At 47.0% G+C, this 17,933-nt stretch overlaps 5 protein-coding genes and 2 non-coding genes across 7 annotated transcripts; 1 reads left to right on the top strand and 6 right to left on the bottom strand.

Moving 5' to 3' along the window:
- Nucleotides 1–210: 210 nt before the first annotated feature.
- BABINDRAFT_158916 (uncharacterized protein) lies at nt 211–2,252 on the bottom strand. The gene has a single exon (XM_019127353.1). The coding sequence runs from the start codon at nt 1,945–1,947 to the stop codon at nt 325–327; it is 1,623 nt and encodes a 540-aa protein (XP_018987619.1). The 5' UTR covers nt 1,948–2,252; the 3' UTR covers nt 211–324.
- A 743-nt stretch (nt 2,253–2,995) lies between these two features.
- Nucleotides 2,996–3,435, bottom strand: BABINDRAFT_158915 (uncharacterized protein). Its single transcript, XM_019127352.1, has one exon. It carries the CDS (start codon nt 3,393–3,395, stop codon nt 3,027–3,029), a length of 369 nt encoding a protein of 122 aa, XP_018987618.1. The 5' UTR covers nt 3,396–3,435; the 3' UTR covers nt 2,996–3,026.
- A 2,537-nt stretch (nt 3,436–5,972) lies between these two features.
- Nucleotides 5,973–6,044, bottom strand: BABINDRAFT_t7. The gene has a single exon. It is a non-coding gene; the product is annotated as a tRNA-Glu (tRNA).
- Nucleotides 6,045–6,477: 433 nt separating this feature from the next.
- On the bottom strand, nt 6,478–6,550 carry BABINDRAFT_t6. The gene has a single exon. It is a non-coding gene; the product is annotated as a tRNA-Phe (tRNA).
- Nucleotides 6,551–8,844: 2,294 nt separating this feature from the next.
- Nucleotides 8,845–10,635, top strand: SHA3 (putative serine/threonine protein kinase; the record flags this gene model as incomplete). The annotated part of the gene is made up of 1 exon (XM_019130221.1): nt 8,845–10,635. One exon carries the CDS (start codon nt 8,845–8,847, stop codon nt 10,633–10,635), a length of 1,791 nt encoding a protein of 596 aa, XP_018987617.1.
- A 339-nt stretch (nt 10,636–10,974) lies between these two features.
- Nucleotides 10,975–12,665, bottom strand: REP1 (Rep1p). The gene has a single exon (XM_019127351.1). It carries the CDS (start codon nt 12,612–12,614, stop codon nt 11,211–11,213), a length of 1,404 nt encoding a protein of 467 aa, XP_018987616.1. The 5' UTR covers nt 12,615–12,665; the 3' UTR covers nt 10,975–11,210.
- Nucleotides 12,666–14,337: 1,672 nt separating this feature from the next.
- NGS1 (Ngs1p) lies at nt 14,338–17,100 on the bottom strand (the record flags this gene model as incomplete). The annotated part of the gene is made up of 1 exon (XM_019131518.1): nt 14,338–17,100. One exon carries the CDS (start codon nt 17,098–17,100, stop codon nt 14,338–14,340), a length of 2,763 nt encoding a protein of 920 aa, XP_018987615.1.
- Nucleotides 17,101–17,933: the final 833 nt, after the last annotated feature.

The following is a 17,933-nucleotide window of genomic DNA, read 5'->3' as shown; positions in this document are numbered from 1 at the left end:
TAATAAGCGCATAAAGAATACCTCAGTTTCTTGGCTCTTCAGAAAAAACTCTATCGTAACCCAAAATTGTGCACGTATTGACAATAGCGGAGCTAAATAATCGTCGACCTCTTGCCAGCTTAGAATGTGGCATATGCTTCTTAGTGTTCAGTTTTTTAACTTGAATTTTGATGTTTCATAAGCATTTTTACTGATGTGAGAATATGAATACGCTCCGGTTATTGTCGAAACTAACAAAAAAAACAGTGATTTTTGCAGCTAGCTGCAAATCTATAAGAAATGTATATCAGTATCTGAAATATCCAGTATTTCCTTCTGGTACATCTAGATCAACAATACAGCAATAGCAGCCAAAATGGAAACACCCACTTTCTGAGTAGATCCAGCACCAGTGTACGTGGCCACTTCTGGAGTAGTGGAAGACGACACGGTAGAGGCGGCACCCGATCCAGCACCAGTGGAGCCGTTACCAGATCCAGCACCAGTAGAACCATTACCAGATCCAGCACCAGTAGAACCATTACCAGATCCAACACCGGTGGAACCATTACCAGATCCAGCACCGGTAGAACCGTTACTAGACCCAGAACCGGTAGAACTATTACCAGATCCAGCACCAGTAGAACCATTACCAGATCCAGTACCAGTAGAACTATTACCAGATCCAGCACCTGTAGAACCATTACCAGATCCGGCACCAGTAGAACCATTACAGGACCCAGCACCTGTAGAACCATTACCAGATCCGGCACTGGTAGAACCGTTACCAGACCCTGCACCACCAGTAGATTTAGCTCCAGATTCAGTAGATGTAGTGCAAGAAGTCGTGATGGTAGTAGTGAGTGGGTGACCAGTTCTAGTAGAAATGGCGCCAGATACATTGGCCAGCTCACTAACAACAGTGGAGGCCGCACCTGATTCGCCAGCAGCAGTAGAAGAAACTTCTGATCCATTAGCGGATTCACTGGCTGATTCACTAGCAGTAGTGGAGGAGGCATCTGTCTCACTAACGGATTCATAGGCCGATTCACTAATAGCAGAGGAACTGACGTCTGATTCACTGGAAGATGTAGAGGAAGCATCTAACTCACTAGCGGACTCGCTAGCAGCAATGGAGGAAGCATCTGATTCACTGGCCGATTCACTAGCAACAGTGGAGGAAGCGTCTGACTCATTAGCGGATTCACTAGCGGCAGTAAAGGAAGCTTCTGATTCACTAGAAGATGCGAAGGAAGTATCTGCTTCACTAGCCGATTTGCTGGATGTGTGTTCAGTAACCACGCTAGCAGAACTAGATTCGGAGGATGTTTCAGTAATAGATGTCTCAGCAGCGGCTTCAGTAGTTGATGGCTCGGTGGTGACTTCAGAGCTTATTTCAATGGTTGATGGCTCGACAGTGATTTCAGAACTCGTTTTAATAGCTGATGGCTCAACGGTAACTTGAGATGTCGCTTCAGTAGTTGATGGCTCAACAGTAGCTTGAGATGTCGCTTCAGTAGTTGATGGATCAACGGTAGCTTGAGATGTCGTCTCAGTAGTTGGTGGCTCAACAGTGACTTGGGATGTCGTTTCGGAACTGGTTTTAGCAGAGGTTGGCGCAACGGTGGCACTTGGAGCGCATTCAGTACCGGTAGGGAGGCTAGGCAAGTTACAAGCGGCCAAAGGAGCTTCCAAGAACTTGCCGTAGTCACTCCACAAGCACCAGGCACAGTCTAAGCAATCGTAGATCAATCCGCTGAAGGGGGAATTGGCTGCACACAAACAGTCGGTGTCGTATCCGGTACCAGACTCACAGAGTCTAGCTTTAACAATTGCATTCCCACAGTAGGAGTGGCATTGGTAAGAAGCAGCGGCGGCGGCAAAGGCAACTGGCAAGGCATCTGGAACAGCATTAGAGCTAACCTGTGATACCAAGGCTAAAGCGAACAACGAGATAAGGTACTTCATTTCGGCTTGTATATAGTTTATGGATAAAAACGAGGGTGAATAAACATAATATAAAAAACGTAAAATAGTGTAAACTACGGAAGTAAGGACAATTTATATAGAAAATCGCTCCAAATCAGCGTCATTTCCTTCATTGGCTAGAGCTATGGTCCTACAGCATATCCAACGGTCTGAAAAGATTTGGCAAAATATTCGTCTAACTCGTGGAATTCTCGGAGAGAAACTCTGGGCAAAACTACTAAAACGCGTTTTCCTTTACCTTTTCAAGCTTATGCAGTCCTACTACTCGTTTAATTATGTGTTAGCCTTGATACGTAGCCTCGAGGGAGTCACCGGCTAATATGAACATATCGGCTTTAGCGAAGTTGCATAGATCGCCGGTTTTAGTGGGGAAAATTATTTCCAAGGGTTTTGGAGCCCAGTGCGTCATACACGACATGTACCAGGGTATCTAATTCCGCTGCATCTTTTGGTGAATACAATTTCATATAAAAGGGCCGGAGAAAACAATGAAGCTTCAAGGAAAATCTAAGTTTGGGAGATGAGAGCGGACTGTACTAGCGGTTACAGTATATTGAAGATTTATCCAAGGTTTTTACGCAGAGAAAATTCCGAGCTAATTTTGTTAACTTTATTATAGAAGAGGTACAGCCTTCAAGGAAGCGGACAGTAGTAGCAGACGCACCACCCCAATTGCAACAAACAAATAATCCCAGGAAACTTTCCGAAGGTACAGGATGAGTAAATCAAAGTGTAATACCATAGGCACATATAATAAGGGTCTCACTCCGCAAATCGGATGGTTTCCAGTTGTACATCCCGCATACTCTGCATATCTTGACGTATATGGTACCAGTAGACCTGGCCAATCTTTCCTACATACCTACACAATTACATACAACTTAATTAAAGAATTGAATAAACATACACATTATACATGTATGTGCATACCACCTACATGTATCACCATTCATCTCGGTCAATGTATCTACATGTGTACTGCAGTATCGATATATTGTTAGCTATTGAGCACAATAACTTCGGCTAAATCGGCTCTACAGTACTAAACCACGCATATCTTAAGCGGTAGTGGCAGCTGCCTTAGTAGCACCTGGGGAGCACTCGGTACCGGTTGGGACAGTTGGCAAGTTACAGGCAGCCAAAGGAGCTACCAAATATTTGCTGTAGTCATCCCACAAGCACCAAGCACAGTCTAAGCAGTCCTTGATCAATCCAGTAAAGGCAGAATCAGCGGCACACAAACACTTGGTGTCATATCCAGAGGCACCAGAACAAGTTCTGGATTCTAAGATGGCATTACCACAGTAGAGGTGGCATTGGTAGGACGCAGCAGCGGCAGCAAAGGCAGCTGGCATGCCTTCGGGGGCGGCAACAGCGTTGGCCTGAGAAGCCACTGCTAAAGCAATCAACGGAATAGAGAGTTTCATGTTAAGTGGTAGATAGTTTGAAGTGTATTTACAATTAGAGTACAGACACTTGATAATGAATGATAGTATAAATATTTTAATTAAAAGCAGCAGTTGATGCTATTTATGCAAAAATAATAGCTTCAGCTTAAATCCTAATTTGGTTGGATATGTCTAGTCCAATAGTGGACATAACGGAATACAAAGTTTAATTAATCAAGGGTTTCTCAGGTAAGAAGCTCGGGGCGGTACTCTGTATAGCGGTTTAAAAATACAGAAACCTTGTATAAAGAATGCCTGGAGAAGCATGGTAATTACCGGTGGAGGGGAATGGAACGAACTACGTAAGTCTGTCATTCGAAAAAATGATAACGCCGGTAACAGACGTGGACGTAACATATCGGCCTTACTGATGAGTAGCATGCAAACTAAATGTTATTATGATCGGCACTAACAGTATAAGACAGCGCATCATCTTGCAAAACCAATGGCTATATGGCGCTAATTAGATTAGTATCCTTACTGGGCAGGATCATAATACTTATGAGGTATATGGTATTCAACGTGCTTTCTGAGGACCTTGGTGGGTCTAAAGAACTTTTAATTTTGTACCATTCTTTGACGATGTCTACTTTAAATTCCTCAAGCATTACTCCTCCCTGTTGAGTATCATATCCATTGGTGTCCGGTTAAAATTAGATTTAGTGTTGATGCATATGAGCTTGTAGATATACGTCGTAACCCATACCTCAGCCTCAGGCCATGTGGTTAAACTAAAGCTCTTAGTAAGGGGTTAACGTTGTGAATCTCATCCCACAGATGGACTATCATTGTTAGCGTCAATTGTTTTGATAGTCAGTGCCCCTCATAATAAACAGGAGCATACTATGACCCCTCCACTGATAATGCTCGTGTCGGTTAGCCTATTTGCCTTGCTTTTAATTCCCATAAATATATTATAACTATGATCCCACATAGTACTTATTAACTAGGTTTTCGACTATATTTTAATCTATAAATACATTTGTGTTTTATAATCTGGCGTACCCTCTGATCATACCTTCCGAGTCCTGAGGTCCTCGTAAATACACTTCATCAGCACGTGTTTATGCATATGCACCTCATTATTAGGTGCACATATGAGATATGCAATCTGATTCAGTCCATGTCTGGTACGTCTAGATCAATAAAGCAGCAAAACCGGCTAAAATGGCACTGCCAACTTGATTCTTAGAAGCTGCACCGGTGTAAGCAATTTGGGAAACGGTGGAAGTGACTTTATCAGAGGAGTGAGGAGCAATAAAGGATTTATCAGTGGTTGGCTTAGCACCAGTAGATCCACCTACGAGAGTGAAGACAGTAGTGAATTTACCAGTGGTAGACTCGGCAACGGATCTACCCGTAGTAACAGAAGAAATGAATTTACTTGTGGTGTTAGCAGTTGAAGAGGTCTTCACGGTAGTGACGCGGTTGGATTCAGCATTAGTGGATTCAGCGACAGAAGTAGGAGCAGTATTAGCTTCAGCAGCAGACTCAGTGGAAAAATCGGTAGTAATAATGGATTTGGTGGAGGATTCAACGGCAACCGTAGGGTTTATTATGGTAGATCCGGTAGCACCGATAGATTCAGCAGAAGTTACGGCAGTGATAGTTTCAACGGAAGTTTCAGCTATGGTACCTTCAGTAGAAGTCTCGGTAATAGCTAGTTCAACAGAAGTCTCGGCAGTAGCACTTGGAGCGCATGCAGTACCGGTGGGGATGATCGGCAAGTCACAAGCGGCCAAAGGAGCTTCTAATAACTTGCCGTAGTCGTCCCACAAGCACCAAGCACAGTCTAAGCAGTTGTTGATCAACCCAATAAAGGCCGAATCGGCTGCACATAAACAGTCGATATCGTATCCGGAATCAACAGAACAGTTTCTAGAGGTAGCAATGGCATTTCCACAGTGGGCGTGACATTGGTAAGAAGCAGCGGCGATGGCAAAGGCAGCAGGTAAACCTTCCGGAATAGCTACAGAACTGACCAAGGAAGCCAAGGCAAATGCGACTAACGTGATAGAGTACTTCATTTCGAGTAGAAGATAACTTAGGGTATGTTAAAATGAGCGTGACTAAACAAATGAGATGCGTGAATAAAAACAGCCGGAGATATTTCTGCGCAAATTCCGTTGAACAACCTTCCTGTGTCCTTCATTAACTAAATTGAGAGTACTTGAGTATTACAGATTACTTGGCGATACCGGTAAAACCTAACTCTTCGTGGGATTGTCGGAGAAGAAACTCTGGGCGAAACCCGGCAAAACAGACACGTCAGAACTTGGAGTTCCAAAACATTGGAAACCTGCAGGAGGTAGGTTGGGATAAAAAAATAAGTGACGGTTTAAAGTGACACCAGTAAGAGGTTGAAACATATCGGTTTTAACGACGTGTAGCTGTATGCATGGATCTTCTGTCTAGTTGTAAATATTTGCATGCTTTAGAGGGTCTTGGCATCTCACCCATAGTACAGGGCAAGTGCCAAGGTACGAAAAAAAACCACTTCATTCTTTCGGTTGGGTTATAGCCTAGAGTATCTAATCCACACAAATTAAAAGGAAACTCCGATACCGGGAGTCGAACCCGGGTTTGCTCGGTGAAAGCGAACCGTGCTAGCCGTTACACTATATCGGAAGAATCATGAGGTCGTTAAACACGCACTTTATACCACTTAAATAATGTTATTATAAGCGATTAAATATTAACCCATTGATACAAGATAATGTTCTACTTATTTATCTCAGGATAAATTGTCCAAAGTAACAAGTAATTATGTATGAATAGTAGTAAGGTGTTGCGGGAAAAATGTACATTTCATGCAGAAAGATAAATTTGTATTATAATTATACATAATTAAAATATTAAAGTCAAGTCCTAGTGCAGAGTACTGCAATAAGCATGTATAAAATGACATCAGTACTATGTGTAATGAATTTTCGTAGACTATTAGATTAGCTTACTTTTAAAATATAGATTTATTCTGAACGGGGGCCAATAAGTGTAGCATATATCCGTCATAATCTCAGGTTTAAAACGGTGATGCATTACTTGAGTGCAAAAAATTAAATGCGATTTCTGTGGATCGAACACAGGACCTTTAGATCTTCAGTCTAACGCTCTCCCAACTGAGCTAAAGCCGCTAAGAGTTGAAAACTTTTGGCAGTCACATTATGATGCCAAAATTATATACATGTGAAATCTCGCAACCATATAACTTTTAGAAGGCTTTGCCGTTTACGGTATATGAGTCGGATATGTATGGGTGAAAAAGGAATGAAAGAGCCTCGTCATGCATCCATGTTAGTAGAGAACGGTTTGACCACTCACCAGGTCATAATTAACTCGGAAGGATACCTGAAGGCTAGGAGGGGTGCGGTAATACTCATGACCCAGTGGCTGCATACCGCTTTCCCTCAACTGCCTAGCTCATATATTTTTTTGCTAGAATACACATCCTGTTTGCTATGTGTATCTCATACAGGTGTTGGAAGAGCCTAACTGAATTAGGCTAGGGTATTGTTTGACAAACCAACTGACGATAAGGCAACATCTGCCAAGTATCAGTTTGAAAGGGCTAGACCAGAAGCAGTTCTAGGTAACTGTGTAAAAATGCCACTCTCCAGGACACTATCTATCCTACACCAAGATACGATCTATTGTTACTAGGAAAGTCTTGATTTCGTTTTGTTGGGTGGAATGGACGATAGGTTGGCCGTGCTATCCATTGAAGCCTGATGGGGATCTGCTTGCATATGCATCGGATGTACATCTTAAAGCTTTCCCCCAACTAGCTTCCTGGCGAACAGTGTCACCTGGTGGGCATGGTACGCGTACTGGGCTTAATAAAATGACCTGATGTCTATTGTTGAGAATTTCCTCCGGGTCAAGTTTCATCGGAGTTCTCGGACAATCTACACAAACTTCCCTGAAGGAATGAGCTGAGGTAAAGACCGCAGCTACACAATGGCATAATAGCAGACCCATATTATGGGATGTACCATTATAGATAAGAAGGTTTATCAATGGCTTTGTTACAAATGTCTGATAGGCCGTCGTACATATCGGCCCGGAGTCTTCAATGCATGTCCCATTCCTTTTTTGCTTGCAGCAGAAAGTACAATTCGGTGATAATTTTCCACCAATTTTATATGCGAAAGTCTTGTCTTTTTGTCCTCCGTACTCGGCGAACAACAGGCCAGAAATAAAAAGAGAGACTCCGAGGAGCAGAAATGCCTGCGATATCGATGGGTATTAGCTCGGCTCAGACAGTGCACCATTCGGTCTCACCCGGAATGCCCTATACCCCAGCTAGTTATTTCCCGTAACAAATTCAACCCTACGTTACACCGTTGCCTACCATTTTTGGACGGCAGGATTTCCCACCAGCTGAGTGACATCTGCGCTATCCCCACTCGGTACGGCTAGCCCAACGAGTTTGGGTCACGTGCTCATATGACTAGCCGTCAGTAGCCTTTTGGCAGTCGCTATGTAGATGTGGGCACTCGCTCAAGCATCATTCGGAAAAACGATTTTTGCTTGCTGCATGCATGTGCTTACAGGTGAGGGGTTCGTCGCGAGCCACCCGCGGATGACCCATGACTGGTAAACTTTGAAAATTTTCCGAATGACGAATAAATGTCTGTCATGTGATTTTAACAACCTCTTCCAGCATACCAAATGGCCAAGATACAGACGGCCGACCCGAGTCACTTTATTAAAGCTTTGATATGTGTATGCACAAAAAATCGAAAGGTTTCTCCACTTAATCATGTGATAAGTGGAACCGTCGCTGGACTAGTGGAACAACCGATCATCAGGTTTCTGCGGCCCTCGACGAGCTATCTTCGGGTTAAGCTTCCCCTGGCAAACTAGATCTGGGCGCTGTGGGCAGGATGAACGGGACTCTCGTTCTCCTCCTTGTGCGAGGTCCGGACATTGAGTTTCGCGGCTCATGCGCCACACCGTGATGTCTTTTTCTGCCCCTCACGCGGCGTGGGTAAACACTACGCCACCCCATCCCCTCATTACACGCTTTATTGGGGCTGTTACGACCGCACGCACCAGCTGAGATTCTCGGAGACCCGGAAACCTCCCATACAAAAAAGAAATGGTAACGAGGTGCGTCTATCGTCTGGTTCGTATGCAGTGTTCTAAGGCCCATAACGTAGTTTTAACTTTCTTGGGTATAACATATAACGGAGCGTCACCTCTTTTTTCGTACAAGCACCCAACAGCAAATGTGTCAAATTTTGGGCGGCTAACTTCAATATATATAAGGCCTCTTACCACGTAAAATAAACCACGCCCCTGCCCACCCGTCACACAACATCTGCCATACGCCCAACTGATGACCGTGGATACCGTACAAGGTCACACCATCCATACATAGCACGTCTACTTACCCCCACCCGGAAAGGTACACTCACTTGCAACCATGGGACACGAGACGCCGAACCTACTTGCAAACCGCTGCATCATCATTGGTAACCACCTCCAACTTATCAAACGGATCGGGACCGGTGGCTACGGTGCGGTCTACTTGGTAGCAGACCTAAAGTCCGGTCAGCAGTACGCCGTCAAGATCGTGCTGCAGGAGAATGCCACACAAGTCTCCACGAAACCCAAGTCGAAGGAGTCCACTGCGCACGAGATTGAAAAGCAGTTGCTTGCCTCCGCTACGCATACACGTTTATCTGGGTCCGGTGTTTCCTCCGCTTCCTCGTTGTTCTCCAACGCATACAACGGCGAGGATATTACGTACCACATCCCGGTCCAGACACTCTCCTTGCATGGTATCTCGCGCTATAGTGGGCCGTCGCCTATCTTGAAGGAGGTCTCGCTCCAGTTGAAGGTGCACGCGCACCCCAACGTGCTTACCATCCACCACGTGTACGAGTCGCGCTTCAACGTGTTCATCGTCATGGACTACTACCCCGAGGGCGACTTGTTCGCGGCCATCGTCGACAACCAGCGCTACGTCAACGATTCCTCTTTGGTCAAGTCCGTCTTCAAGCAGTTGTGCGACGCCTTGATCTTCTGCCACCTGCAGAGCATTTACCACTGTGATGTCAAACCCGAGAATATCTTAATAAGCGGTCGTGGCGAGCGCGTGGTCTTGGCCGACTTTGGCTTGGCCATCAGTACCGCCTTTGTCGACTCCTCCATTTGTTGCGGCTCCTCCTACTATATGGCTCCCGAGCGGGTGATGCACGGCTTGTCGGCGTCCAGCTCGGCTCTTGTCTCCCGCTCATCCTCCGTCACGTCGCTCGACGACTACCACCGCTCGCCGCAGCGCTACCCCACCGCCCTGGGCGACATCTGGTCGTTGACGGTCATTTTGGTCAACTTGACCTGTATCCGCAACCCGTGGCTGCAGGCCCATTCGCTACACGACGAGACGTTCAAGGCCTTCTTGGCCAACCCCATGGAGGTCTTGCGCAACATCCTCCCCATCTCTGTCGAGTTTGCGCTGTTGTTGATCAGACTGTTCCAGCTCGATCCGTTCAAGCGCATTCCCTTGAAGGTGTTGCAGAAAGAGGTCTTGGATTTGCGTAGCATGCACGAGTTGGGTCCAATGAGCTTGTGTTTGCCGTACTACGACGTGGAGGACTGGAATATTCAGCCGTATCCCAGTGACCCCTCGGAATCCCTCTTCGCCTCCTCTCTTTGCTCGTCAGTGAACCCGTTTGATGCCTTGAAACCGGGAAAGAGCCACTCGTTAGAAGCGGTCGAGGAGGAGTGCGAACCCTCCGAACGCTCCAAGTTGCCGATTATTGACTTAAACTGCGGCGCCCTATCGCCCTCTACAATTGCCACCAGTCCTAGCTTCTCCGCCGGGCATTCGTCCGTTTTGAACTTTTCGCGCCAGAAAGCGTACATCAAGCCGCAGTCCCAGCTTTCGAATCTGTACACCACCGATGAAGACGACTCGTTGTGGACCATGGACGATTACAACTCTGGTGCTTCTCAACAAAGCATCAAATCCGATCTCGTGCCTCATAGCGATGTTGCCCACCCTTACTACCAACAGCAGACAAGCTGCAACAAGTTTTATGGCACCAACGGGTACGATTATTACAACTCTAAAGCTACATTGCGCGATGCCTATTCGTACCAGCCACAAGGCCACATAAATACGCAGGGCCGTATTTTCCAGAACATCAGCTCCATGGTTAACGACACGGAAGAGGACAATTATAAGTTTTGCTTATCAGGGTTTAGATAGCCTCTGTTAAAATGGTTACGCTTTTTTTTTTTTTTTTTTTCAATTTTGCATGATTGCGCAAATGGGCGCCTAGGTTTTATTTCCTGTAATACACAATGATTAACGATTAGTTTTGCCAAAACTGAGATCTGTATAATTGTATTATTCAGAAGTGCCTTCAAGGTAGATGTTGAGTCATAACGGAAGAGGACATCTGAGTTTGCAGAAAAAAACAAATGAAATGAATGGTGAAATGCACAGAACTCCAGTAATGAAATTTTTAGTTATATTTTAGAACCCTAATTGACTTATACGTATTGTTATGGTGTCATTGGCTAATTTACAGAATATACATTGGATGTCATTGTCGTTTTTAGATTTTCAACAGACTATGATGTCGAATTCCAGAAAAGAAAAATTATACAAAAAGGCGCTTAGAATCAACCCTCCTCCCATGTCTGCAATGGCTTACAATTCAACCAGGATACCTCTCGTGAAATATACCGATCCTACTATATTGATGAGAAAACCTTTGACTTTATAGCCGGATCTAGATTTACTAGTACATCATGAACCCTCCCTTGATATATCCCTGGCTACTTGAAATAGTAATTTGGATTCTCGCGCTTTCGCTCCGTCCCTTTTGTCGCCTCACTTCGCCTTCTGCGCGTGACGGAATCGCTCTGTCGCGGATGGTGGGCAATGTGAGGGAAATAGACCACGTTGAGCGGCGGCAAGTGGTACGCCCCGGAGATGGAGATGTACAGGTACGAGCCGGATCCTTTTGACGGCGACGCAGTGCTTTGGGGTGTGGGCGTGGGCTGAGGATCGGGGGAAGCTATCTGACCTCTGTCGTCGATAAGATTCATGATGGAAAGCATGGAGGAGCTCCGCTTCTTGGTCAAGTCATCGGGAGAGCCGCTTTTGGACTCCCGAGCCTCGACTGAATGAGCAGTTTTATTGATAATCAAACATTCCTGCCTCAGGGAATAGAAGGATGGATTGCGGCCACGTACGAGAATGGGACTGGACTTTAAGTCGTGGAGAATCACGTCTCCGGCTGCTGTTACGGCGGAGAGTGAAAAATGGAGCCGGTAAAAGTTCTGAAAGGACAGATTTCCGTTGTTGGGCGTGGCGTTGCGGAACTGGAGCTTCTTAAAGACAAAGGTCGCCATGGCCTGGGAGTTCGGGGTGGGGAACTCAAAGTCTGTAGCGGTGATGCTGACTTCATTGTCCCCTTGTGGGTTGACACTGGGGGTTTCGGGGAGCTTGCGTTTTCGCGGAACAGTATCTTCAAACACCAACACCTCGATTCGATCTTTGGAGATGTTCGACCGGGCAAAGACAGAAATTTTGAGCCGTAAAACCTCCATGCTGTTCACCTTGAGCGGATATTGGATACCCTCACCCGAAAGCCGCAACGCAAGGTTCGACTGGATGTAGTTGCGGCGGTAGCAGGAGATGGTATCACTGGAAGAAGTGGCATTGGTTAAGAAACGGCCGTTGAGGTAGCCACTGAAGCTCATCTGTACGTCTTTGTTAGAAGAGTCGGTAAGGTCAGCAAGTGCTAACAGGGTGGGAAAAAGCTCTAAGAGTGCAGTCTTTCCGCTGTACACCGCCTCATCCGGAGACTTTTCTAGGACCGGATCATTCTCCTGGGTCTCTGTCTCGCTAGCCGTAGTTTTGGCAGTGTTTTCCCCTGAAACCGGCTCTACTGTGCGGGGATCGTATGCTCCGGTGCTAAAGATCGCCTCCTCCGGGATGAGGCTGTGGTAGTGCGATGTTATTGGAGGCTGGTTACCCTGAGGGTATCCTGGATATGTGAGAGAGGGAATAGTAACGTAGGATGCGGGCCCGCCCCAGATATCGTCTTCGACTTTGAGCTCACCTCCGGTCCCCATAAACGTGCCGAAGAGCATGTCTGTATCAAAGGCAGCGGTGCCAATCTCCAAGTCGGGAAGGAATAAGGATTTAAATTCATCGTCAACAGAACCATCCATGGTGGGGTATAACAGCTATATGTTTAGGCAGAGAGAAGGTATAAACAACGGGAGCTACCAATTATTTTCAGGCCCTGTTATGGTCATCCATGGGGAGCTGAAAGAATCCTTGTATGCAGTATGCGTAGGTGACTACAGGGCCAGTACCGTGAATGTCAGAAAGGTCGCGCGATTACAAGTCACTTACAACAGGGTGCCAGAAGACAGCATCTGAAGTAAAAATAAATCATAAACGTTTCGTAGTCTTAAAAACTTTTTTTTGTCGGTGATTAGACTCGCGGGGTTGAAGGTAAGAAAATGCATGCAAGAAGGGGCAAACTAAGCAACGCATAACTCAGACGTAAAGGGCGCTCGTAAATGTCCCTGTTAAACCCCGCAATTCTGTCAAAAATATGATTAAAATGCGACTCAAATACGGAAAGTTTGATTAAGTATTCTGCTATTTGCCTTGAAGATACCACAGATGTGATAGGGGCATCAGGTTCACGCTTGTGTAACGATTTTTGGCCCCCTTTCGCTCACACCTAATAGGAGTATTAACGAATCGTTGTCCCTAACAAGGCTCAAATCTACCGCGGATTTCAGGATAACCCTATATTTGTAGAGCATTATCGCATGAGAAATATATCCTTTCAATTCAACCAATGTCCGCCATCTCTACAAATTCACATCCGCTGAGCATCAAGCCGGGTCGGTCGGCTTTCAGCCTCTTGAGAACAGAACATTCTGATATTCTGTATTCTCAATCATCAATGACTGTGGTATAATCAAATATAGTCATGTTTTACTAATAATCATGGGTTTTAGTAGGACTCGCGGTTTGGATGGTGGTCATCACCACGTTTTCCTCTCGACGCCGCACCACCAACGCATGTAACGTCGTTGCACTAAAACCCGATGCAACTGCAGCTCGTCGGCGACCAGCACCCGATGGCTCAACACCCAGAAATTGCGGTGGGACAGGGAACTCACCTCGGAAGCACCAAATACACATTCCCCGGACTACTGTACACAACTCGTCTGCCGGGAAATATTTCCTTATGGTTTTCGTGGGAAGCTTAATTAAATCAAGCAACGACACTAACGTGTTTTCTCAGGTCTATCGAATACATCATTGTTGGATTTTTAAGCAAATCGTCTGCCATTTATATCTATATTTCGGTTGGATCCCTTCCCCTTACTTTATGAGCTTGTATTAACCAGATATTACAACTTATTTCATTATTCATCGGAAGCCTTTTCCTGAAAAGCAGTTTACCTCAAACTAGATATCACACTCCCGTAGGGTTACAGGGACGCACGTGTAGTAAATACTGATGGAATATATAGCCATCATTTTAGAGGGATATAGCCTGAAATCTGACACATATCTTCAGTTACTGATTAACAAAGCTTTCTAGAGATGTCTTATCTGAATATATTGGCGATCAAAAATTAACGTACCTTTTACTGTGTATATTTCAGGATTCGAGACGATAACTCTTGGTCCTCCTCCCCTATACTCTACTTTCACGACATTTGTCACATCTTTTTCCCCCCTTCATTAATTCACCACTTATGAGCCACGAACCACCTTTACCCTTAGTTATCTCCGCTCTACACTAAAACGCCCAAGTTTTCATATTTGAGTCTTTGATTGTACAACAGCGATATTTCAACATAGCCGCTTTATGAGTTTACGTACTCCGGTCTACCGGATCACCTCAAACTCCGATCAAAGCCTTTACTTGAACGTTTTCACCTCGTATTGGTCAAAATACGTTTTCCAAGGGGAGAAACCAAACTCGGTAACACCAGAGACCTGTTTCTCGTTGATACCGCAAATGGCACACTGAGAGACGGCTTGAGCTTTAAAATAACGGATGGCGGTGCAGATGAGCCCAAAGTTGAACACCTCCGTCAAGTTGGAGTAAGCCAGGTCAATAAACTGGCCCGCGATGCCACCGACGGTAGGCGGAGTACCCATGCCAGCGGGGCTGAGCTCCTCGAGAAACGGATAATATTTGGTGAGCGCGCTCTTGTTGGTGAAGAGAATAATCCCACCTACAACGCCCTGTGCTGCGGGCTCGAGCGCGACAATAATCTGGACACCCTTGTTCAAGTGACGATATGCCTCCTGGTACAACTCAACGCCGAACGGATTGCTGTAGTGGTCACGGATCAACGGGAGCAACTGTGTGACGTCGCGGCAAATATCAAACTGTACCCCCACAATCATTAGCTCGCGAAAGATCTTCTTGGGAACCAGCCAGTCCTGGAGGTTGTCCATCTTCATCACATACTGGGGGTAATTGGTGGCGCCGGACGTGAGACTCCAGCCCACAGCACGCAAGAAGGGCACCACTGCGCCAGAATCCCAGCCGTTAAGGTTCTGGAGTGTCTGATGGAGCCGGTGCGCGGCGCTGGACGGGATGATCACAAGGGGAAATGCCGCACCAAGGTACACACGTGTGACGCCGCGCTCCTGTGTGAGGTAGCGCATCGCGCGCGCGTGCAAGTTCTTGCCAATCGACTGGTGGCGGCGCGCCTTGTCTACCAATATGCAGTGGATGTTGCCCGTGCACGACACCGCATTCACCCATACAAAGCACACGCCGAGCACCGTATTCATCGAAGAATTACGAACCACAAAGTGTTTCTGGACAGCCGCGGTAGAGCTGAGGAGGAGAAACATCCAGCGGAAGAACAGCACAGGGTTCCCCGGCGGTGCGAAGAGCGTCTCGTCGCCATCGCCAGCAAACTCATCTCGCCACAACTTCTTTACACCCGGCCAGTCACGCTGCACATCGAAGTCGTCTACTAACCACAAGCGGTTGACCTTGCGCAGCCGGTTGCGACCCTCACCTGGAATGCTACCGCGTGCCTCGCGCTCACCGAACAAGATTCCCGGTACCTGGGCAAGCGCATTCTCCGTATATTCATAAGAAGAAATGTATACCGAGCCAATGTTGCGGTTGTAGTAGAAATCGTAGGGCGAGGAGACCGCGAGAAGCACCAACGGTTTGGGCGGTGTCGCACTGCAGAGGATGGAGATGTGTTTGACGATGCCGATTTGGAACATGTAGCGGCTGGACTCAGCCGTCGCAACAATCACCACCCTTGCGCGCATGAGGAGTGACTCGTGGAGGGAGGTGAGCCCGTTCGCAGTGTAGGTTGTGTGGGTCACGTTATAGTTGTACTGGGAAAGCAGTAAGCCAAAGGCTTGAAAGACTTCCTCGCCGCGGTACGCATCGGGCGTCACGTCTGCGCCCGGCTTGAGCGTGTACAACGGGTCCAAGAGCGGAGTAAGAAGGAGAATGTCTAAGCGGTCAGTCTCTGGAACGGCCGGTGCCTCGAGAAACTTGTCCAAGGGCAAGCAGTTGTTATAGTCGCGGACAAGGGTGACGGACTTCTGATACGCGAGCTGGGAAAGCACCTGGTGTGCAAGCCTAGCCTCGGGTGAGAGTGTTAACGGCTGGGATACCTGCTCCCACGGTGGAAGTTGCCGCTGGAGCGCTTCCACACGTTCGAGCGCACGGCGGAACATTCCCGGGGCCAAGTTGCCGTACATCATGGCTTTTGAAATCAGGGTAAGTGCCTCTTCCTGAAGCGTGTAGTCGTGGCAGACCATGACCAAGTCACAGCCGGCAAAGATCGCCATAATCACACCCTGGGAAAGTCCGTAATTGCGGTAGAGTGCGTCCATCTCGAGACACTCGCTGATCACCACGCCGTTAAAGCGGAGCTTGCCACGGAGGAGCTGGTTGATCACCACGGGACTCAAACATGCGTGCGTTTCCTCAGGCGAAATGTTAGGCACCGCGCAGCCCGCCACGGACACCGCATCGAGCAAGCCCGCCTCGATCAAACGCGCGAACGGTACTGCATTTGCACCTTCGATCTGCGCAAGCGACTCGGGCATCATGGGGAGCTCGAGCACCGAGTCGACTGCCGCGCTACCAATTCCGGGAAAGTGTTTTCCCGCAGTCATCATGCCGCCCGCACGCAAGCCACGCGCGGCCGCCGCGCCATACTTGACTACCTCCTCCACCGTGCTGCTGAACGAGCGCACACCGATGAGATGATTTCCCATTGCGGTGACCACATCCAATACGGGCCCCAAAATAAGGTTGAACCCGATTGACTTGAGCTCCACGGCTATAGCCTTGCACACGTCGTAGACGAGATCTTCGGAGCCCGTCGCCGCAAGCGCCATGGCGCCGGGAAACTGCGTGATGTTCTCCTCATCAAACAACAGGTTCATCATGCCGCCCTCTTGGTCTATCGCGAAGAGGAGCGGGTACGTGTACCCGGAGTCGTGTGCAAGGCGCTGGAGCTCGAGAATGAGCAGTTGTGTCTGTGCCGCGGTCGCAAAATTTCTGCTGCTGAGGATCATCAGCCCCACGTGGTGCTTTGTGATGAGATCGCTCGCCTGCTGTGTCACCGTTGTACCCTCGAAGCCACCGATGAGGAGTTGGCCTGCCTGCGAGTGTGTTGTCGCGTACATGGAATGAAAAGAGTAATGGAGTTGCAAGTGGCAATGGGTGATCTGTTCTGGTTACCCCGAAAAAAGTTGTGCAGCCTGCATGAAGGGATGCAGCGATCGGGGGTTGCATTAGCTCAGAGTAGTCTGGTTGTGGCACGCAGGGGCACCAGAATTGGTCTATGTTATTAGTGATTACTCCATCTTGAGGGTTGGTTTACACATTTAAGACGGATGGCGAGCTGTGATCAGCTTGTCAAAAAAAAACTGATATATGGGATATGGATCACACAGTATGTAATAATACATAATGTGAATTAATATGATTAAAGACTTGCGTATAAAGCTAAAGTTTGGGAAGAGCTAAAAAAATAAAAAAATTGAAAATAAGCCTCAGGGATTCAGGCCTTTATATGAGAATATTATGGCGGATACGCATAACGAACGTTTTTGCCATGCGTTAGCAAAATACAGCTATTTTAACGGAAATAAGGATATCACCCTGGGCGGCAATACGAGATGAAGTTTTAAAGTTATATTACGCTGACCATCGATATCTTGGTACATGAAGGCAATTTTGGATCACCAGGTAGGAATCGGGGCCACTGTCAGTATTCAGGAGTAAACGCTCGTTGAAATACCGGAAAGGGGCGATTTAGTCAGAGGGAACGGCCGTTACTTGAATTTCTCAATCGGATTCTTTGTAAAATGCGGTACAGTTTGAGGTAATAAAGGAACTCGAAGGGTGGGTTACTCCGAATGCAGGTTAAATTGCACTCTAAGGTTACTTGGAATAGAAGATAGGTCAGTAAGGAACGATTCAGGTATCCGCAGCTCTGAAGCCCATTGTCTTACAG

Source organism: Babjeviella inositovora (assembly GCF_001661335.1).
Source record: "Babjeviella inositovora NRRL Y-12698 unplaced genomic scaffold BABINscaffold_1, whole genome shotgun sequence".
NCBI lineage: Eukaryota > Fungi > Ascomycota > Pichiomycetes > Serinales > Babjeviella > Babjeviella inositovora.
Note: the sequence above shows the minus strand (reverse complement) of the source record. Positions and strands in the feature narration are given on the sequence as shown.

Coding starts and splice junctions, on each gene's coding strand:
- REP1 (XM_019127351.1), bottom strand. CDS start 12,614: ATGGATGGTTCTGTTGACGATGAATTTAAATCCTTATTCCTTCCCGAC.
- BABINDRAFT_158916 (XM_019127353.1), bottom strand. CDS start 1,947: ATGAAGTACCTTATCTCGTTGTTCGCTTTAGCCTTGGTATCACAGGTT.
- BABINDRAFT_158915 (XM_019127352.1), bottom strand. CDS start 3,395: ATGAAACTCTCTATTCCGTTGATTGCTTTAGCAGTGGCTTCTCAGGCC.